At 43.8% G+C, this 23,674-nt stretch overlaps 1 protein-coding gene across 1 annotated transcript in view; it reads right to left on the bottom strand.

Moving 5' to 3' along the window:
- LOC110486087 (apoptosis-stimulating of p53 protein 2) overlaps positions 1–841 on the bottom strand; it is a 46,753-nt gene extending 45,912 nt beyond the window's left edge. The window contains 1 exon segment of the mRNA XM_090196159.1: positions 242–841. Within this exon segment, the coding sequence (XP_090052285.1) occupies positions 242–250 (9 nt within the window). The 5' untranslated portion in view covers positions 251–841.
- Between the last annotated feature and the right edge of the window lie 22,833 nt (positions 842–23,674).

Raw genomic sequence — 23,674 nt, 5'->3', positions numbered from 1 at the left:
TACAGAACCTGCTATTCGTTACGTTGACTGTCAGTGTGCTAAAAACATGTTCAGATTTTGTGTGGTAATCCTTCCTTTGTCTCAATATAACAGAAATAGTGATGGTTGGTATGGCTGAGGGACGAGATACAACATAGCCCAAGGAGTAAGATCACATGCTAAACAATTCTGTCTTGTCTAATCGAAATCTCAATCATAACACGAACATAAAAGGAACATGTAGTCTGTTACAATAACTCACCGGCATCATATTGGCAACGTATCACATGCAACGTTGGCTACTGCTATCTTCGATTCGAGGATATTAAATCCCTCACGTATTCGATAATCCAACAGAGCAGTGACATCAGATCTAGTTTATTCCTTTTTCTGTCGCCCGTCTATTATACGCACGACCGCCTCTCTAATTTTACATTCTCCCGTTCCACAATTGAGGTTGTTTTTGCTGGAGACCTGTTGCAATGGAACTGTAACAAGGCCCTTCTCAATGACAACGATCTATCCCTTGAAATGATTTCTCAGGATTAGTCCGGTGGCCACCTGATCGACATGGTTATTTGGCCCAACAATGTGCAAATGTGCAACCATGAATAATATAACGGCAGAAATAGCCAACTGTACGTCCATTGTTAAATCCAATTTTCAATCCATCTTTAGCTCTATCTATTAAAGACTTACATTTTTAGACAATGTGTATCTAGAAGTGTACTTGCCCACTAGGAAAGGTATCGGTTGAATTAACAAACGTTGGCCACCCAACCCTAAAGCGAGTGAGGCGTTCTGCGAATATAATGCTGCGTTCCTAACCAAGTGGGAAGGTGGTAATCATCAGTTGTGAAGCGGTAAATAGGAGGTGGGTACATTCACATGCGTTCAATTCGTTGAGAAACGCTGATTGGCTAATGGCAAACAAGCTGCGTCAACCATCAATTAAAAGTAGAGCTATCATGCTCGTAAACAAATTAGACTTCAAAAACCATATTAATAATGTTTTACTGTTGCATTTAACTGCTGAAAATGCTGTTATAGCAGCCGACTTTTTTAGACTAGCCGTAACATAGTAAAGTACACTCAAATTACTATGACATGTTACGTTTGGTATATGGTTATGTAAGACTTTTGGGCGACCAAACCAAATTCAAATCAAATCTTATTTGTTGATATTTTATTGTTATTGTATTGTTGCTTTTATTTTTTACTTTAGTTTATTTAGTAAATATTTTTCTTAACTCACTTTTTCTTCTTAAAACTGAATTGTTGGTTAAGGGCTTGTAAGTAAGCGTTTCACCTTAAGGTGTTGATGTGACAAAGCAAATCAAATTGTATTTGTATGCGCCGAATAGAACAGGTGTAGACCTTCCCGTGAAATGCTTACTTACAAGCCCTTAACCAACACTGCAGTTTTAATAAAAATAAGAGTTAAGAAAATATTTACTAAATAAACTAAAGTTTTTAAAAAACTAACACAATAAAATAACAATATATATATACAGCCTGTACTGGATTGAGTCAATGTGCGGGGGTACAGGTTAGTCGAGGTAATTAAGGTAATATGTACATGTAGGTAGGTGTAAAGTGACTATGCATAGATAATAAACAGGGGTGACAATGCAAGTAGTCCGGGTAGCCATTTGATTAGCTGTTCAGCTGTCACACCCTGACCATAGTTTGCTTTGTATGTTTCTATGTTTTGTTTGGTCAGGGTGTGATCTGAGTGGGCATTCTATGTTGTGTGTCTAGTTTGTCTGTTTCTGTGTTTGGCCTGATATGATTCTCAATCAGAGGCAGGTGATAGTCATTGTCTCTGATTGGGAAGCATATTTAGGTAGCCTGTTTGGTGTTAGGGTTTGTGGGTGATTGTTCCTGTCTTTGTGTTTGTTACACCAGATAGGGCTGTTTTCGTTTTTCACGGTTTCTTGTATATTGTTCTATTTTCATCTTTATTAAAGATGTATCACGATAACAACGCTGCGTTTGGTCCGCCTCTCCTTCAACAGAAGAATCCCGTTACAGAATCACCCACCACAACAGGACCAAGCGGCGTGGTGACAGGCAGCAGGAGCAGCGTGAGGAGTACTGGACATGGGAGGATGAGTTGGATGGTAAAGGACCCTGGGCACAGCCTGGAGAATATCGCCGCCCCAAAGAAGAGCTGGAGGCGGCGAAGGTCGGAGAGGCGCTGGTATGAGGAGGCAGCACGGAGGCGTGGATGGAAGCCCGAGAGTCAGCCCCAAAAATGTCTTGGGAGGGGACACACAGGAAGTGTGGCGAAGCCAGGTAGGAGAACTGCGCCAACTTCCTGTGCTCACCGGGGGGCTAGAGAGACCGGGCAGGCACCGTGTTATGCTGTGAAGCGCACGGTGTCCCCAGTGCGGGTGCATAGCCCAGTGAGGTACATACCAGCTCCGCATATTGGCCGGGCTAGCGTGAGCATCGAGCCAAGTGCCATGAAGCCGGCTCTACGCATCTGGTCTCCAGTGCGTCTCCTTGGGCTGGCTTACATGCACGGTGTCCCCGGTTCGCCTGCATAGCCCAGTGCGGGCTATTCCACCTCGCCGCACTGGCAGGGTGACCGGGAGCATTCAACCGGGTAAGGTTGGGCAGGCTCGGTGCTCAAGAGCTCCAGTGCGCCTGCACGATCCGGTCTATCTGGTACCACCTCCAGGCACCACCCCTCCGGTGGCAGCCCCCCCGCACCAGGCTGTCTCTCCGTCTCATCCCTACAGGTGCTCTCATCCAGCGCTGGCGGAGTCTCCCGCCTGCCCAGCGCTGGCGTAGTCTCCCGCCTGCCCAGCGCTGGCGTAGTCTCCCGCCTGCCCAGCGCTGGCGGAGTCTCCCGCCTGCCCAGCGCTGGCGGAGTCTCCCGCCTGCCCAGCGCTGGCGGAGTCTCCCGCCTGCCCAGCGCTGGCGGAGTCTCCCGCCTGCCCAGCGCTGGCGGAGTCTCCCGCCTGCCCAGCGCTGCCGGAGTCTCCCGCCTGCCCAGCGCTGCCGGAGTCTCCCGCCTGCCCAGCGCTGCCGGAGTCTCCCGCCTGCCCAGCGCTGCCGGAGTCTCCCGCCTGCCCAGCGCTGCCGGAGTCTCCCGCTCTACAAGGAGCTGCCCCTCTGTCCCGAGCTGCCCCTCTGTCCAGTGGGGTCATTTAGAAGGGTCGCCGTGGTTAGGAGGCCACAGAAGCGGACAATGTAGCGGACTATGGTGAAGTGGGGGCCACGTCCAGCACCAGAGCCACCACCGCGGACAGATGCCCACCCAGACCCTCACCAATAGGTTCAGGTTTTGCGGCCGGAGTCCGCACCTTGGGGGGGGGGGTGTACTACTGTCACACCCTGACCATAGTTTGCTTTGTATGTTTCTATGTTTTGTTTGGTCAGGGTGTGATCTGAGTGGGCATTCTATGTTGTGTGTCTAGTTTGTCTGTTTCTGTGTTTGGCCTGATATGGTTCTCAATCAGAGGCAGGTGTTAGTCATTGCCTCTGATTGGGAACCATATTTAGGTAGCCTGTTTGGTGATGGGGTTTGTGGGTGATTGTTCCTGTCTTTGTGTTTGTTACACCAGAGGGCTGTTTTTGTTTTTTCATGTTTTTTGTATATTGTTCTATTTTCATCTTTATTAAAGATGTATCACAATAACCACGCTGCTCCTTTCCACGCGGTAGCAGAGAGTCAAGTCATATTACATTTATTTATAAAGCCTTTCTCACATCAGCTGATATCTCAAAGTGCTGTACAGAAACCCAGCCTAAAACCCTAAAAAGTAAGCAATGCAGGTGTAGAAGCACGGTGGCTAGGAAAAACTCCAGAGAAAGGACGAAACCTAGAGAGGAACCAGGCTATGAGGGGTGGCCAGTCCTCTTCTGGCTGTGCCAGGTGGAGATTATAACAGAACATGACCAAGATGTTCAAATGTTCATAAATGACCAGCATGGTCAAATAATCACAGTGGTTGTCAAAGGTGCATCAGGTCAGCACCTCAGGAGTAAATGTCAGTTGGCTTTTCATAGCCAATTATTCAGAGTATCTCTACCGCTCCTGCTGTCTCTAGAGAGTTGAATACAGCAGGTCTGGAACAGGTAGCATGTCCGGTGAAAAGGTCAAGGTTCCATAGCCACAGGCAGAACAGTTGAAACTGGTACAGCAGCATGGCCAGGTGGACTGGGGACAGCAAGGAGTCATCATGCCAGGTAGTCCTGAGGCATGGTCTTAGGGCTCAGGTTCTCAGAGAGAAAGAAAGAAAGAAAGAAAAAGATAATTAGAGAGAGCATACTTAAATTCACACAGGACACCGGATAAGACAGGAGAAATACTCCAGATATAACAGACTAACCCTATCCCCCCGACACATAAACTACTGCAGCATAAATACTGGAGGGGTCAGGAGACACTGTGGCCCCATCCGATGATACCCCCGTACAGGGCCAAACAGGCAGGATATAACCCACCCACTTTGCCAAAGCACAGCCACTAGAGGGATATCTTCAACCACCAACTTACCATCCTGAGACAAGGCAGAGTATAGCCCACAAAGATCTCCGCCACGGCACAACCCAAGGGGGGCGCCAACCCAGACAGGAAGACCACGTCAGTGACGCATCCCTCCTAGAGACGGCATGGAAGAGCACCAGTAGGCCAGTGACTCAGCCCCTGTTCCCTTAAGGTATGGAAGGGAACCGGCCAGGCAGAGACAGCAAGGGCGGATCGTTGCTCCAGTGCCTTTCTGTTCACCTTCACACTCCTGGACCAGACTACACTCAAGCATATGACCCACTGAAGAGATGAGTCTTCAGTAAAGCCTTAAAGGTTGAGACCGAGTCTGTGTCTCTCACATGGGTAGGCAGACCATTCCAGAAAAATGGAGCTCTATAGGAGAAAGCCCTGCCTCCAGCTGTTTGCTTAGAAATTCTAGGGACTATTAGGAGGGTTGCGTCTTGTGACCGTAGCGTGCATGTAGGTATGTACGACAGGACCACATTGGAAAGATAGGTATGAGCAAGCCCATGTAATGCTTTGTAGGTTAGCAGTAAAACCTTGAAATCAGCCCTTGCCTTAACAGGAAGCCAGTGTAGGGAGGCTAGCACTGGAGTAATGTGATCAATTTTTTTGGTTCTAGTCAGGATTCTAGCAGCCGTATTTAGCACTAACTGAAGTTTATTTTGTGCTTTATCCAGGTAGCCGGAAAGTAGATTATTGCAGTACTCTAACCTAGAAGTGACAAAAGCATGGATTAATTTTTCTGCATAATTTTTGGACAGAAAATGTCTGATTTTTGCAATGTTACGTACATAGAAAAAAGCTGTCTTTGAAACAGTCTTGATATGTTCGTCAAAAGAGAGATCCAGGGTCCAGAGTAACGCTGAGTAACGCTGAGGTCCTTCACAGTTTTATTTGAGACGACTGTACAACCATCAACATTAATTGACAGATTCAACAGAAGATCTCTTTGTTTCTTGGGACCTAGAACAAGCATCTATGTTTTGTCCGAGTTTAAAAGTAGAAAGTTTGCAGCCATCCACTTCCTTATGTTTGAAACACAGGCTTCCAGGGAGGGCAATTTTGGGGCTTCGCCATGTTTCATTGAAATGTACAGCTGTGTGTCATCCGCATAGCAGTGAAAGTTGACATTATGTTTTCGAATGACATCCCCAAGAGGTAAAATATATAGTGAAAACAATAGTGGTCCTAAAACGGAACCTTGAGGAACACTGAAATTTACAGTTGATTTGTCAGAGGACAAACCATTCACAGAGACAAACTGATATCTTTCCGACAGATAAGATCTAAACCAGGCCAGAACTTGTCCATGTAGACCAATTTGGGTGTCCAATCTCTCCAAAAGAATGTGGTGATCGATGGTATCAAAAGCAGCACTAAGGTCTAAGAGCACGAGGACAGATGCAGACCCTCAGTCTGACGCCATTAAAAGGTAATTTACCACCTTCATAAATGCAGTCTCAGTGCTATGATGGGGTCTAAAACCAGACTGAAGCATTTCGTATGCATTGTTTGTCTTCAGGAAGAAGTCTAGAGAAGTCTATGACTAGGGTGGCTGGAGTCTTTGGCTATTTTTAGGGCCTTCCTCTGACACCGCCTGGTATACTAGTCCTGGACGGCAGGAAGCTTGGCCCCAGTGATGTACTGATGTACACACTACCCTCTGTAGTGCCTTGCGGTTGGATGCCGAGCAGTTGTCATACCAGGCGGTGATGCAACCCGTCAGGATGTTCTGGATGGTGCAACTGTATAACTTTTTGAGGATCTGAGGACCCATACCAGATCTTTTCAGTCTCCTGAGGGGGAATAGGCGTTGACGTGCCCTCTTCACAACTGTCTTGGTGTGTTTGGACCATGATAGTTTGTTGGTGATGTGGACACCAAGTAACTTGAAGCTCTCAACCTTGCTCCACTACAGCCCCGTCGATGAGAATGGGGGCATGCTTGGCCCTCCTTTTCCTGTAGTCCATGGTCATCTCCTTTGTCTTGATCACGCTGAAGGAGATATTGTTGTCCTTGCACCACACTGCAAGTTCTCTGACCTCCTCCCGATAGGCTGTCTCATCGTTGTCAGTGATCAGGCCCACTGTTGTGTCGTCAGTAAACTTAATGATGGTGTTGGAGTCGTGCTTTGGTACGCAGTCGTGGGTGAACAGGGAGTACAGGAGGGGATTAAGCATAGCCCCTGAGGGGCCTCCGTGTTGAAGATCATTGTGGCAGATGTGTTGTTGCCTACCCTTACCACCTGGGGGCGGCCCGTCAGGAAGTCCAGGATTCAGTTGCAAAGGTAGGTGTTTAGTCTCAGGGTCCTTAGCTTAGTGATGAGCTTTGAGGGCACTATGGTGTTGAACACTGAGTTAGTAGTTAATTAACAGCATTCTCACGTAGGTGTTCCTTTTGTCCAAGTGGGAAAGGGCAGTGTGGAGTGGAATAGAGATTGCGTCATCTGTGGATCTGTTGGGGCGGTATGCAAATTGGAGTGGGTCTAGGGTTTCTGTGATGATGGTGTTGATGTGAGCCATGACCATCCTTTCAAAGCACTTCATGGCTACAGACGTGTGCTACGGGTCGGTAGTCATTTGGCCAGGTTACCTTGGTGTTCTTGGGCACAGAGACTATGGTGAACTATGTTGGTTTGCTTGAAACATGTAGGTATTACAGACTGGTTCAGGGACAGGTTGAAAATGTCAGTGAAGACACTTGCCAGTTGGTCAGCACATGCTCTGAGTACATGTCCTGCTAATGTGAGTTACAGATTTTTCATTCTCATTGAAAGCAAGTCTAAGAAGAGGTAGATCTGTTCTATGTACACTATTTTGATGCTTCCCGTTCTTGAGTTTAGTCTTCGCATCTTTTACTTTCAGTTTTGTACGCCAGCTTCAAAAAGCTGAAAATACAATATTTTGGGTTATTGAAAATATATTTCACAGTGGTTTAGATGTTAAAATGAATCTCTACATTGCTTGTTTTGTCTGGGCGTATACCCTGAAAGTCTCGCATCCCAATGGTTGCTTGTTCAAATCTCATCACGGATAACTTTAGCATTTCAACTAATTAGCAACTTTGCAACTATATACAACTTTTTAAGCTACTTAGCATGTAAGCCAGCCCTTTCCCTAACTCGTCAACCTAACTCATAACCTTAACCTCTAGCCTAGCTAATGTTAGCCACCTAGCTAATGTTAGCAATAACCACCCAGCCACCTAGCTAATGTTAGCAACAACAAATTGGAATTCGTAACATATCATCCGTTTTGGACAGTTGTAACATATACGAATTGTAATTTGTAAGAGATCATACGAACGGAATGATGGACATCCACAAATTAATACACAACATACTAAATGTAACAGATACTAATTGGGAGTGTCCCGGATGTATATTTACTATGTTACGTCTACCCCTGAGTCCAGGTTGGTTATAGAGGTCATTTTCCTTTGTCAATGACATCAGAGTCAGAACTAGGAAACAATGTCATTTCCGACATGCTGATTCATTGAAAGCAGCAGGTGTATAACTACAACCAGTTAGGAAGTCGGGAATTTCAGAGTTTCCTAGTTCCGACTAGGATGTGAAAGCTTCATAAGCATCCACCCACCCATTAGAGATGAAAGACGAGTTTCCCAGTAATTACCAGTTGGAGGGCCGGTTCAAATGGATTTTTCCAATCATCAATACCACCATGCCACTTGGTTGTAATCCCCCCTGGCATCAATAAACTCCTCCTTGTTTCATCGTTTTGGGAAGTGTCTTCTACCGCCCCCCTAACAGTGTGTAGAAAAGAGGGATGTCCACAGTAGCATCAAAATCCAGGTACAATGTAATGTAGTTTAGGGAAGTTCAATCGGTAAATCTGGTCTGAATGCTTGCAGTAAGCATAATATAATTCACGTCATTTCTATTCTATATGTATAGTGGGAATGTATATGTTAGATGTTACAAACATTATCATCAGCATAGAGCCCCACAGTGGAGGTGTCATAACACCCATAAAAGCTAGCAGTCAAACGGAAATGGTTCCAATCGTTTTTCCAACATCCATTTTTCCCATAGGGGATTTTAGTAACACTTAAAATAAGTGCTGTGTTTCGTGTAGGCTTACCCTCGCATGACGTTTTGATAACCATGGAAATCTCTCTCAGACAAGGTGACTTTTATGGATATTATGACTCACACTGTGTTACTTTATAGGGTCATATCTCTTCTCCCCCTTAATGTCATGCGGCTTTCAAGTGCTAGTCGGAACAAGGAAATTCTGAAATGTTTGACCTGCTAACTGGATGAACACAGCACTTATATAGCTACAAATTTAGCAAGTTGAACATTTCTGAGTTTCCTAGATTCCGACTACACTAAACCATTTCTGTATGGACCTCACTTTGTGCACAGGGACATTGTCATGCGGAAACAGGAAATGTCCTTTGCCAAACTATTGGCGAAGAACTGGAACATTTTCAGCTTCCAGGAATTGTGTACAGATCCTTGCAACATGAGGCCGTGCATGATCATGCTAAAACACGAGGTAATGGCAGCAGATGAATGGCACGACAATGGGCCTCATGATCTCCTCACAGTATCTCTATGCATTCAAATTGCCATCAATAAAATGCAATTGTGTCTGTTGTCCGTAGCTTATGCCTAACCATACCATAACCCTACCGCCACCATGAGGCACTCTGTTCACAACATTGACATCAGCAAAACGCTCGCCCACACAACGCCAAACTATCTGCCATCTGCCCGGTACAGTTGAAACTGAGATTCATCCCTGAAGAGCATACTTCTCCAGTGTGTCAGTGGCCATCGAAGGTGGGAATTTACCCTCTGAAGTCAGTTACGACGCTGAACTGCAGTCAGGTCAAGACAATGGTGAGGACGACGAGCACACAGATGAACTTCCCTGAGACAGTTTCTGACAGTTTGTACAGAAATTATTCTGTTGTGCAAACCCACAGTTTCATCAGCTGTCTGGGTGGCTGTTCTCAGGGGAATATTCCCGCAGGGGAATATTATTTATCCTGTATTTTACAAGGCAAGACAGTTAAGAACAAATTCTTATTTACAATGATGGCCTAGGAACAGTGGGTTAACTGCCTTATTCAGGGGCAGAACGGTAGATTTTTACCTTTCAGTTACTGGCCCAACACTCTAACCACTAGGCTACCTGCCGCCCCAAAAAAAGAAGAATAAGAAGCCGGATGTGGAGGTTCTGGGCTGGCGTGGTTACATGTGGTCTGTGGTTGTGAGGCCGGTTGGACGTACTGCCAAATTCTCTAAAACAACGTTGGAGGTGGCTTATGGTAGAGAAATCAACATTGAATTCTCTAGCAACAGCTCCAGTCGACATTTGTCGTGGAAGTTCTAAAGAATCAGGAGATTCTTGTTAACAAGGGAACAGGTAAATACAACACACACATATATGGTGAATTGATTGAGTGCTCAAATAATACAGAAATGCAAGGGGTTTATATAGAAACCCCAACATTTCATGGTCATGGTTGGTTCCACCCCTCCCCGGAAGATCAGGGCATCATAAACTACCTTGTTTTCTTCTTGTGGCCAGGTGTATCGGATGTGTGAGGTCATAGCGGACAAACAAGTGATAACGGCAGTTCCGTTTACTCCTTTCTCTACCAAGCTAGACTTCTATCTCTTCTATCTCCCGACAGCTGTGCCCTTGGAAGATAGTAAAAGAACAGGATGGACTGAAGAACTGTGGTCACTCTCAGAGTCACTTTGTCTTATGCCGTGTGACCAGGTTACTCAGAAGCAAAGATGATTGAAAACAGTACAGGTCTATCTGTTCCTCAAGTTTATTTCTATCCCATGTACTTGACTACACGCCTAGACCAGCTGCGGGGAGTGAATGTGGAAGAGATTAACCATTCTTTCTCAGAAGCACAGCCTTGGCATTAAATAAATGTCTTTACCGTTGTTAAGCATATTAATAGTTAAATATTAATATTAAACAAAAAAGGTAAATACGTAATTTTTCTCTCACACATTCCTGCAGTCAGCATACCAATTGCATGCTCCCTCAAAACTTGAGACGTCTGTGGCAATGTGTTGTTTCACAAAACTGCACAGCTTAGAGCGGCCTTTTATTGTCCACAGCACAAGGTGCACCTGTGTAATGATTATGCTGTTTAATCAGCTTCTTCATATTCCACACCTGTCAGGTGGATGGATTTTCTTGGCAAAGGAGAAATGCTCACAAACAGGGATGTAAACAAATTTGTGTACAAAATTGGAGAGATAAGCTTTTTGTGCGTTTAGTAAATTCCAGAAAAAAAAATTCAGCTCATGAAACTTGGGACCAACGCTTTACATGATGTGTTTATATATTTTTTCAATATACATTATAATGCCTTTGCCTATCGTGGAAATTGTGTAGATTACCTCACAATGCCATACACGCTGCTAATTTCGATCAGCCTCATTTCACTATCCACGGTGTATTTTAGAATTCATGGTTTCCGAGCTGATAACTGTAGGCTATTTGCGCAGAATGAATGCAAGTGGTGGACCTCGGATACTGGGACAGATCCTCGTTGTCCGCCATATTTCATTTTGCCGGGAATAGCTCACAACTCCCAGGTCCATCAAGCACAAGGCTACAGGCTACTTGCCCAGCTGACATTTGACATTTAAGTATTACTGTAGCAGAGTGGGATAGGCAGAAATCGGTTGATTTTAGGGCAAGGAAAAATGTAGGTAGGCCATAATTTGGGCACTTAGAGTGCTTTCGGAAAGTATTTAGACCCCTTCACTTTTTCCAGATTTCTTTTTACGTTGCAGCCTTATTCTAAATTGTAGTAAATATTTTTTTTTCCTCAATCAACACACAATACCCCATAATGGCTCCTGAGTGGCACAGTGGTCTAGGGCGCCGCATCTCAGTGCTAGAGGCGTCACTACAGACCTTCGTTCGATCCTGGGCTGTACGACAACCGGCTGTGATTGGGAGTCCCATAGGATGGCGCACAATTGGCCCAGCATCGTCCGGGTTAGGGGAGGGTTTGGCCGGGGTAGGCCAAAGTCTTAACTGACTTGCCTAGTTAAATAAAAGGTTAAAAACAATTTTTGCAAATGTATTAAAAATAATAAACCGTATATACCTTATTTACAGATGTATTCAGATCCTTTGCTATGAGACTCGAAATTGAGCTCAAGTGCATACTGTTTCCATTGATCATCCTTGGAATGTTTCTACAACTTGATTGGAGTAAACCTGTGGTAAATTAAATTGATTGGACATGATTTGGAAAGGCACACACCTGTCTATATAAGATCCCACAGTTGACAGTACATGTCAGAGCAAAAACCAAGCCATGTGGTCGAAGGAATTGTCCGTAGAGGTCCGAGACAGGATTGTGTCGAAGCACAGATCTGGGGAAGGGTACCAAAGAAATTCTGCATCATTCTTAAATGGAAGAACTTTGGAACCACCAAGACTCTTCCTAGAGCTGGCTGCCCAGCCAAACTGAGCAATCGGCGAGAAGGACCTTTGTCAGGGGGGTTACCAAGAACCTGATGGTCACTTTGAGATGTGGAGATGGGAGAACCTTGCAGAAGGACAACCATCTCTGCAGCACTCCACCAATCAGGTCTTTATGGTAGAGTGGGCAGACGGAAGCCACTCTTCAGTAAAAGGCACATGACAACGAAAAGTCAGATGCAGGACTCTCAGACCATGAGAAACAAGATTCTCTGGTCTGATGAAACCAAGATTGAACTATTTGGCCTGAATGCCAAGCATCATGTTTGGAGGAAACCTGGCACCATCCCTACGGTGAAGCATGTTGGTGGCAGCATTATGCTGTGGGGATGTTTTACAGTGGCAGGGACTGGGAGACTAGTCAGAATCAAGGGAAAGATGAATGGAGCAAAGTACAGTGAGATACTTGATGAACACCTGCTCCAGAGCGCTCAGACTGGGGCGACGGTTCAACTTCCAACATGACAACGAGCCTAAGCACACAGCCAAGACAACGCATGAATGGCTTCAGGACAAGTCTCTGAATGTCGTTCAGCGGCCCAGCCAGAGCACGGACTTAAACCCAAACATCTCTGGAGAGACCTGAAAATATATGTGCAGCAATGCTACCCATCCAACATGACAAAGCTTGAGAGGATCTGCAAAGAAGAATGGGAGAAACTCCCCAAATACAGGTGTGCCAAGATTGTAGCATCATACCCAAGAAGACTCGAGGCTGTAATCGCTGCCAAAGGTGTTTCAACAAAGTACTGAGTAAAGGATCTGAAGACTTACTATGTAAATGTGATATTTCAGTTTTTTATTTGTAATAAAAGTGCAACATTTCTAAACATGTTTTTGCTTTGTCATTATGGGGTATTGTGTGTAGATTGAGGGGGAAAAAACATTTAATCAATTTCAGAATAAGGCTAATGTAATAAAATGTGGAAAAAGTCAAGGGGTCTGTATACTTTCCAAATGCACTGTAAATTATAAAAGCCTACCCTACTGTAATCAATTGCACACAACCAACCAGCTAACATGTGATTTCACATTACAGATCAAATAGTATTTTAGGTGTACGTAAATCCATGACTCTTGCATTTAAAGATACACATATGCAGAAATCGCTCCCTCATTTCCTGATTGCTAAAAGTATAATAGGTCGGCTTTAACATATTCTAGCTTTAACATACGGCTCACATAAAAATTTAACAAGTACTTTTGGGTGTCAGCGAAAATGAATGGAGTAAAAATAGGTTATATCCTTCCTGTTTGGCCCTGTCCGGGGGTGTCCTCGGATGAGGCCACAGTGTCTCCTGACCCCTCCTGTCTCAGCCTCCAGTATTTATGCTGCAGTAGTTTATGTGTCGGGGGGCTAGGGTCAGTTTGTTATATCTGGAGTACTTCTCCTGTCCTATTTGGTGTCCTGTGTGAATTTAAGTGTGCTTTCTCTAATTATCTCTTTCTCTCTTTCTTTCTCTCTCTCGGAGGACCTGAGCCCTAGGACCATGCCCCAGGACTACCTGACATGATGACTCCTTGCTGTTCCCAGTCCACCTGGCCGTGCTGCTGCTCCAGTTTCAACTGTTCTGCCTTATTATTATTCGACCATGCTGGTTATTTATGAACATTTGAACATCTTGGCCATGTTCTGTTATAAACTCCACCCGGCACAGCCAGAAGAGGACTGGCCACCCCACATAGCCTGGTTCCTCTCTAGGTTTCTTCCTAGGTTTTGGCCTTTCTAGGGAGTTTTTCCTAGCCACCGTGCTTCTACACCTGCATTGCTTGCTGTTTGGGGTTTTAGGCTGGGTTTCTGTACAGCACTTTGAGATATCAGCTGATGTACGAAGGGCTATATAAATACATTTGATTTGATTTGATAAACCTACACATAATAAACCAAAGGCCTATAATTAATGTTGGGTTTCAGGTGATTTTGGAAGATGGCTTCAGGGGGAAGGTGGTTCCACCATCGGACAGGGGTGTAAAGTACTTGATAGTACTACTTAAGTAATTATTTTGGGTATCTAAACTTTGCTTAACTATTTATACTATTGACTACTTTTCCTTCACTACATTCCTAAAGAAAATACTATTTTTACTCCATTCATTTTCCCTGACACCCAAAAGTACTTGTTAAATTTTGAATGCTTATTAGCAGGCCAGGAAAATTGTCCAATTCACACACTTATTAAGAGAACATCCCTGATCGTCTCTATTGCCTCTGATCTGACAGACTCACTAAACACATGCTTCATTTGTAAAAGTGTTGGAGCGTGCCCCTGGCTATCCATTTTTTTTTAAATGGTGCTGTCTGATTTGCTTAATATAAGGAATTTGAAATGATTTATACTTTTACTTTTGATACTTAAGTATATTTTTAGCAGTTACATAATACTCAAGTATAATTAAAACCAAATAATTTCTGACTTTTACTCAAGTAGTATTTTACTGGGTGACTTTCACTTTTACTTTAGTCATTTTCTATTAAGGTATCTTAACTTTTACTCAAGTATGACAATTGGGAACTCTTTTCACCATTGCCATTGGGGTGCCAGGACAGAGAAGAGCTTGGACTGGGCCTCCTGTTGGAGTGGGAGGGCGAAGAGACCAGATGTGGTAGAACAGAGGGCTCGGGTTGGGGTGTAATGCTTGCTATGAAATCTGATGGTGTATGCATATTTAGGCCAGTGCTTGACTTGGACTGAAATAGGTGCCAGTACTCATTTTGGGTGCCGGTACCAGTTATATTTAGGTGCAGGAACTCCTAATTACTTTGGAGCTAATATTCTACAGGAGGAGCAAGAACTCAGTTATGGTGAGCTCCTGCCCAAGTCAAGTACCGTGCTTAGGTAAAAAGACAAATAATGTCCCGTGGGAACAACAAGTCGAGCTCAATCTGATTGGGTGGGCCTGTGCCCACCCGTACCTACGCCCCTGCTGTGGCAGACTTTTGTTTCTCATTACTGCTTAGCATGTCCCTGGCATTTTGATTCACTCAATCATGCTGCCACTTCTTGTAAATGCACGTTTGCGTAGTCTCCGAGGCATTTCTCGGGGCACACTTAATAGGCTAATGGGTTTCTTTACATTAGGGATTCTTAATCACTATCATAAATATTTAGACTCACTTGGCATGTTTGCACAACAACAAGCAATGGGAAGATATCAGAACAGGGACATTGGGGAATAATAACATATTGTTTGGGATACATTTGTACTCTAGTGAAGCTATCTCTATAGTAATGCAAGGTCTCTCATAATCATCAATTGCTATGGAAATGCTGGGATGTGTTGTTCTATGTAAAGATGCAACAATGATGGTGATATGATTTGGATTACAAGGCTATACTCATTTCATGTTAAAAGCACTAAACTGCTCTCGAAAAGCTTCACTTACACAAAAGTTTTACTTGAACCCTATATAGTTCTCAAGTAGATTGCTATGAAAAGGTCAACCCTTGTTTAAAAAGGCCTTTTTGCAGATTGCCATGTCTCATTTTCGATTAATTGATAATTAAACCTTTTTCAAAGTATCTATATTTTTCAAACAAGCACTGCAGCTGGTTACAATTTCATCCCCCTGAAAAGACAGAACAAATATCACAACAAATGTTATGGTTGAACTCAATTGTGCTGGTTGATAAAATACCTATATTTATGGAAAATATGTCTGAAAGTGGTATTTTGTTTTTAAATTATTTTGTAAATTGGAATGGTTGGAGTTATCATAATTGTATGAGAAGGTCTGCTCAATCCAACCAATTGATTACACCCCAAAAATTGAGGAGGCAGTGAACTTATCAGTCTGTCCAATATAAATCATCAAACTGGCAGAGGAATAAAAATAGCATAAATAGGAAAGTATACCAGTTTAATTTGAGTATCAGGACGTTGACAGCTGTGCCATACAGATAGCAAAATAGCTGGGAAGAGATTTTTGATGTACATAAAACAACGCAATACTCAAGACTTTGTGCTTTTCAGCTACAATGTTGGTACAGAATTCTTGCCACCAACAAAATGTTGATTATTTGGGGAAGCTCTGCAGATTTCGTTGTGAGGATACAGAATCAATAGACCACTTGTTTTGATATTGCCCTCATGTAGCCAGCTTCTGGTCTCAGGTTCAGGAAGGGCTGAAAAAGCATCATATTATTCTAAAATTGACTATAGAAATTAGAGGTCGACCGATTAATCGTAATGGCCGATCAATTAGGGCCAATTTCAAGTTTTCATAACAATCAGAAATCTGTATTTTTGGATGCCGATTTTGCCAATTCTTTTTTTTTTTCCCCAACTTTATTGAACGAGGCAAGTCAGTTAAGACCACATTCTTATTTTCAATGACGGCCTAGAAACGGTGGGTTAACTGCCTTGTTCAGGGGAGGAACGACAGATTTTTACCTTGTCAGCTCAGGGATTCAATCTTGCAACCTTACGGTTAACTAGTCCAACACTCTAACCACCTGCCTCACGAGGAGCCTGCCTGTTACGCGAATGCAGTAAGATGCCTTTCTTAAAATCAATACACAGAAGTATATATTTTGAAACCTGCATATTTAGCTAAAAGAAAGGTTAGCAGGCAATATTAACCAGGTGAAATTGTGTCACTTCACTTGCGTTCATTGCATGCAGAGTCAGGGTATATGCAAGTTTGGGCCGCCTGGCTCATTGCGAACTAATTTGGCAGAATTGTACATAATTATGACATAACATTGAAGGTTGTACAATGTAACAGCAATATTTAGACTTAGGGTTGCCACCCATTAAATAAAATACGGAACGTTTCCGTATTTCACAGACAGAATAAACATTTTCGAAATGATAGTTTCCAGATTCAACCATATTAATGACCTAAGGCTCGTATTTCTGTGTTATTATGTTATAACTAGGTCTATGATTTGATAGAGCAGTCTGACTGAGCGATGGTAGGCACCAGCAGGATCGTAAGCATTCATTCAAACAGCACTTTCATGTGTTTTGCCAGCAGCTCTTTGCTGTGCTTAAAGCATTGAGCTGTTTATGACTTCAAGCCTATCAACTCCCGAGATTAGGCTGGTGTAACCGATGTGAAATGGCTGGCTAGTTAGCGGGGTGCACGCTAATAGTGTTTCAAACGTCACTCGCTCTGAGACTTGGAGTAGTTGTTCCCCTTGCTCGGCTTTTGTGGAGCGATGGGTAACGATGCTTCGAGTGTGGCTGTTGTCGATGTGTTCCTGGTTCGAGCCCAGGTAGGGGTAAGGAGAGGGACGGAAGCTATACTGTTACACTGGCAATACTATAGTGCCTATAAGAACATCCAATAGTCAAAGGTATATGAAATACAAATCGTATAGAGAGAAATAGTCCTATAATTCCAATAATAACTACAACCTAAAACGTCTTACCTGGGAATATTGAAGAATCATGTTAAAAGGAACCACCAGCTTTCATCTGTTCTCATGTTCTGAGCAAGGAACTTAAACGTTAGCTTTCTTACATGGCACATATTGCACTTGGAGACAAACGGGAGTAGAGTTGCTGGGCGGGGGACAGAATGATCGTCAAAGATAAACGTTTCTTAAAAAGTTTAGAAAAAAATAACGTTTGAATAACACTGAGGGGCAACGTTGTTACATCTAATGCCCGTTTAACTGAGGCTGATGCCGCGCAGGTTTTGTACACGTGTACACATGCATATACACACACTTGCATTCAAACCCACACACGTGCACATACACACACACATTTAAATATGGGAGGGCAGGGTCTTGGATGGTTGAGGGGCAGCTCTCGGGGAACTGTGGATCTTGGAGGGCTGGTGGCCTGGCAGTTGGGAGCTTGGGGAGGTGGCTGGTTCGGGTCCCCGTTTTTGACCTTGTGGGAGAGCTGTCGACATGCTCTTGAGCAGGGTGTTGAAGCTGGTTGCTTCTGTGGGTCGCTATGGATGGGAGTCTGTTACATGACTGAAAGTAATGTAAATGTTGAGCTGTTTCTCTGCAAGTAGATAAGTTTTAATATTCAAATGTTTATTTTTGTAAATGATATAATAATACAAAATAAAACAAAATATGTTGTCTAGTGTCAAACATTATTTTGCAGGAAGTGAACAGAGATATATTCTTTATGTAATTAATTAATGCTTATATCGATCTGACGACATTCATAGTAACTCATCATCACATTCTTTAACATTCTGCATGCAATGCATAGGCCTAGTGATTATAATATAGCTCATCGTAATATAACACAGTCGGTGTGTTACATGAATAATCATGCGTAGTCTCTTGATAAGCCTTGTATTCTTCAATACAACAATTATATTTCCATGTTGAGTGCAAAAGCTAAAAGCTAGTCAGATGGATAACTACAACACTTGAATTTGGAATTTCAGTTTCTACATTTCCTGACATTCCATTGCTGGCAAGCACGGACCAGTATTGTATAGTAATCAGTAAAACAAGTATCCTAAAGTCTATAGACATAGCCATTCAGATTTTACATTATAATGTTGGTCTACACGCATAATCGTAGTCTATTTTGCAATATACTGCCATTTTATCAAATGATTCTTCAGTGATGAAAGTTTTCATCCATGCTTTATGGGCTCAGTATACCTATGACTGCCTAACTCATCACTAGGTATTTCATTCATTCTCATAAACAAAAAGTTTTTCTACAAACAACTTTGACATGTTAGGTCAATCATTGCAGTCACAGTTCCATTTTGCATAATGGTTATATTCTCCTCCCAGTAGCAAGTGGCAGGGTTTGTGGTTCTGATTTGTGGTTTTCAAATTACGGTTGCCCGCACCCCATGAATGACAATTTCAGTTTGTGTGGTCATTCCAATACGTTTGTAAATGGTTCCAGTTGGTTTCGAATGTCTAATTATTCATTTTGTGAGACAGTTTATTCTCGAGTCGGAGTTTTACTACAGATTCTTCTCACCAGTATACAAATATCAGGTTTAGTCATTTGCAGGCCTTTGCCCTTCCTTACTAATAAACGGTCAATCTGTAGTGGGGAAAGTTATTTCAATTCATGCTCCGATGTGCTTCGTAAGTAAAAGGCCACAACAGCGGTTACCAACAGGTCTATCGTGATCTCCAAGCATTTCCGTAAAAAACAATAAGCCCAAAGACATGGTTTATAAACTAATAAAGCCTTGCTTTCCTATTTCTTTATTTTTTTTACATTTGTTTCGCACTGTTAAGCGTAGGTGCACTTGATTCAGCAGCCCTAGTGCCAGCAAGGAAAAGTAGGCTACAATTATGCATGTAGACCAAAATTATAATGTAATCAAGTGCACTATGCCTACACACTTTAGAATACATGTACTTGTTATTACTCATATTCTACATCAAATGCCCTCAGACGAGGTTGTTTCACTCCATATGTTCTCTCGATGCGTTCTTATTCCTGGTTCCCTATGGTTTACAACTTCTCTTGGGCCTTTTGTTCCTTCCCGCAACATATGTTTGGCTCATCTGGTTTTCCATGCTTCTTGTAACCACCTTAACTCTCAAGCACTCTTATAGCACAATTGTTTTGTTAGTTCTATTTCTTTCTGAGAAAGAGATATATAGTTCAACATCTTGAATTTAAGGGGGTACAGGTAATTTTAGATAGTTGGTACATAACCTTTAAACAATAGATCTTGTAAATTAGGGAAATATAATTTCTATGTGAAGGGTACAACTAATTTGTTAAACAGCTGTAAGTATGACCATTTGCCACAAGAGATGGTATACAAAGTAGTGTAGACATGTTATTTTTACCAGTTTAAAAACAGATCTCAAATTGCTTCCAGCCACAAAGAAAATTATATTTGAGAAATTCTCATACAAAAATGAATTATCCCCAATTATCCATCAGAAGCAACTATATCCTCTTATCCATCCATTCTTCGTAGTGCTGAGATTTTTTTCCCTAAACTTTACATTTTCTAAATGGATGATTATGGTTAAACAGTTTCCAGTAGTGTGCAACTTGTTGGTGAAAAGAAAGCTTAAAAGGCTTACAATTCTGAATAGTAAAGTCACAGCACAAAGCAAAATCTATACCTAATATACAACCTCAATTTAAAAGGTTGCATTCTGGACTGTCACCACAAAAAAAATCTAAATACATATGGTGAGGACTGTATGCATCTTGTCAAGCTCTCTATTTGTGTATAAGACCGAGAGAATGTTGCTGGTAGGAAGTAAAACTGAATCATGTCACTGCCTTGACTCACATTGTGCCTATTTGACATCTCTTTCTGTTGTCCATTGATGGTTTTCAATAACTCTTGTCATGGTAATTTCCTGTATTACTAAGTGAAAGGAGAGTTTACAAACCACACACAAGTCAGAGTTATACTTTAAACTTAATATTGTAATAATATGAGCTTCACCATAGCCCTGTGACTCTCAGATCAATTCAGTGTCTATAAATGAATTCTGAGAGTGTCAACATAATGGCAACAGATCTTTTTAAGCAAAGATCCACCCCTCTCACTTACAGTTTAAAAAAAAAAAAATATTTCACCTTTATTTAACCAGGTAGGCAAGTTGAGAACAAGTTCTCATTTACAATTGCGACCTGGCCAAGATAAAGCAAAGCCGTTCGACACATACAACGACACAGAGTTACACATGGAGTAAAACAAACATACCGTCAATAATACAGTATAAACAAGTCTATATACGATGTGAGCAAATGAGGTGGGAAGGGAGGTAAAGGCAAAAAAAGGCCATGGTGGTAAAGTAAATACAATATATGTCACGACTGCTGCCGAAGTCGTTGCCTCTCCTTGTTCGGGCGGTGCTCGGCGTTCGACGTCACCGGTCTTCTAGCCATCATTGATCCTTTTTTCATTTTCCATTGGTTTTGTCTTGTCTTCCCATACACCTGTTTTCAATCCCATTCATTACCTGTTGTGTATTTAACCCTCTGTTTCCCCTCATGTCTTTGTCAGAGATTGTTTTATTGTCAGTGTAGTGTGATTGTTGTATAGGTGTGCGTCGGGTCCTTGTACCCATGTTTATGTACATTTAGTGTTATGGAGCATACTCCGTGGACTTTATTAAAAGACTCCATTTTACACTCCATTTGACTCTCCTGCGCCTGACTTCCCTGCCACCTATTACATCTACGCATGACAGAATCTCTGACCAAATATATGAAGTCAGCAGGAGAGGACACTATGCCCATGGAGCTGGAGGAACGCGTTCAGGAACAAGCTAGGGAGATTGACGTTATCAGCTCCGTCATGGATCACATTGCCATGAAAATGGATCGCTGGGAGAGACAGGGAGTTTCTCCAGCGCCACCACCACAACCGGAATCTCCCGTGAACGATTTTTCCTCTCCGGAATCGAGGATCCATTTATCCCTACCTACGGGATACAACGGAGATACTGCCGGCTGCCAGGGTTTCCTCCTTAAACTGAACTTGTATCTAGCCACGGCCTCCCCAGTACCATCTGACCGTGAGAAGAGTTACGCCCTCATCTCATGCCTCACCGGGAAAGCCCTGGAATGGGCCAGCGCTGTGTGTAGTAGGGAGGTTGCGGCGCTGGACCATTTTGAGGAGTTCACCCGCCAATTCCGGATAGTATTCGATCACCCACCTGAAGGCAAAGCAGCGGGTGAGCTTCTCTATCATCTGAGGCAGGAGACGAGGAGTGCACAGGATTTTGCCTTGGAGTTTAGGACCTTGGCTGCCGGCGCTGGATGGAGCGACAGGGCCCTGATCGACCATTACCGTTGTAGTCTACGCGAGGACGTCCGTCGGGAGCTGGCCTGTAGAGACACCACCCTCACCTTCGACCAGCTGGTGGACATGTCCATCAGGCTGGACAACATGCTGGCTACTCGTGGACGTCTAGATCGGGGTCTGGTTGTTCCATCCTCCCGCACCCTCTCTCCCGAACCTATGGAATTGGGAGGGATGGTGCGCAGGGAGACCGGAGGGGGTTCCCGCTCGAGCACCATTCAAGGTCGCAGAGAGCACACTGCTGGTCGGTGCCGGGTTGGTTCCTCTGGGAATAGAGAGGGCAGGCAGGGCATTCTGGCGTCACCCCAGGTGAGTAGGCACCATTCTCATCCAGAGCCCTCTGCTGCACTAATGTTTGTCTCTGTCTCTTTTCCTGACTTTTCACTGCATTCCCAGTATAAGGCGCTAGTAGATTCGGGTGCGGCTGGAAATTTCATTAATAAAAGTCTAGCTCATAGTTTAGGGATCCCTATTGTTCCTGTGGATATGCCTTTCCCTATTCATGCCTTAGATAGTCGACCATTAGGGTCAGGGTTTATCAGGGAGGTAACCGCACCTTTGTGTATGATAACGCAGGAGGGTCACAAGGAGAAGATTAGTCTTTTCCTTATTGATTCTCCTGCGTATTCTGTGGTGCTAGGCCTACCCTGGTTAGTTTGTCATAACCCCACTGTTTCTTGGCCACAGAGGGCTCTCACAGGGTGGTCGCGAGAATGCTCAGGTAGGTGTTTAGGGGTTTCCGTTGGTGCTACTACGGTGGAAAGTCCAGACCAGGTCTCCACCGTGCGCATTCCCCCCGAATATGCCGATTTGGCTCTCGCCTTCTGTAAAAAGAAGGCGACTCAATTACCACCCCATCGACTGGGGGATTGTGCGATAGATCTCCTGGTAGACGCTGCATATCCCAAGAGTCACGTGTATCCCCTGTCGCAAGCGGAGACGGAGGCTATGGAGACATATATCTCTGAATCCCTGCATCAGGGGTTCATTCAGCCATCCATTTCACCCGTCTCTTCGAGTTTCTTTTTTGTGAAAAAAAAGGATGGCGGTTTACGCCCGTGCGTTGATTATCGAGGTCTTAATAAAATCACAGTGAAATATAGTTACCCGCTACCTCTGATCAATACGATTATTGAGTTAATGCACGGGGCACGTTTTTTCACAAAATTGGATCTCAGGAGTGCGTACAATCTGGTGCGTATTAAGAAGGGTGATGAGTGGAAGACGGCATTTAGCACCACCTCAGGTCATTATGAGTACCTGGTCATGCCATATGGGTTGATGAATGCTCCATCAGTTTTCCAATCATTTGTAGATGAGATCTTCAGGGACCTGCACGGGCAGGGTGTAGTGGTGTATATCGATGATATTCTGATATACTCTGCTACACGCGCCGAGCATGTGTCCCTGGTGCGCAGGGTGCTTGGTCGCCTGTTGGAGCATGATCTATATGTCAAGTCTGAGAAATGCTTGTTTTTCCAACAATCCATCTCCTTCCTAGGGCATCGGATTTCCACTTCAGGAGTGGAGATGGAGAGCGACCGCATTACAGCCGTGCGTAATTGGCCGACTCCAACCACGGTAAAGGAGTTGCAGCGTTTTTTGGGGTTTTCCAATTACTACCGGAGGTTTATCCGGGGTTTTGGTCAGGTGGCAGCTCCCATTACCTCACTGCTAAAGGGGGGCCCGGTGCGCTTGCAGTGGTCGGCTGAGGCGAACAGGGCTTTTGAGCACCTGAAGACTCTGTTTACTTCTGCGCCTGTGCTGGCTCATCCGGATCCCTCTTTGCCATTCATAGTGGAGGTGGACGCATCCGAAGCTGGGATAGGAGCAGTGCTCTCTCAGCGTTCGGGTACGCCACTGAAGCTTCGCCCCTGTGCTTTCTTTTCTAAGAAGCTCAGCCCGGCGGAGCGAAACTATGATGTGGGGAACCGGGAGCTGTTAGCTGTCGTAGAAGCT

This window comes from Oncorhynchus mykiss, chromosome 13 (assembly GCF_057628025.1).
Source record: "Oncorhynchus mykiss isolate SJ-2025 chromosome 13, ASM5762802v1, whole genome shotgun sequence".
Taxonomy (NCBI): Eukaryota; Metazoa; Chordata; class Actinopteri; order Salmoniformes; family Salmonidae; genus Oncorhynchus; species Oncorhynchus mykiss.
The sequence above is the reverse complement of the archived record's forward strand: the minus strand, read 5'-3'. Positions and strand labels throughout refer to the sequence as shown.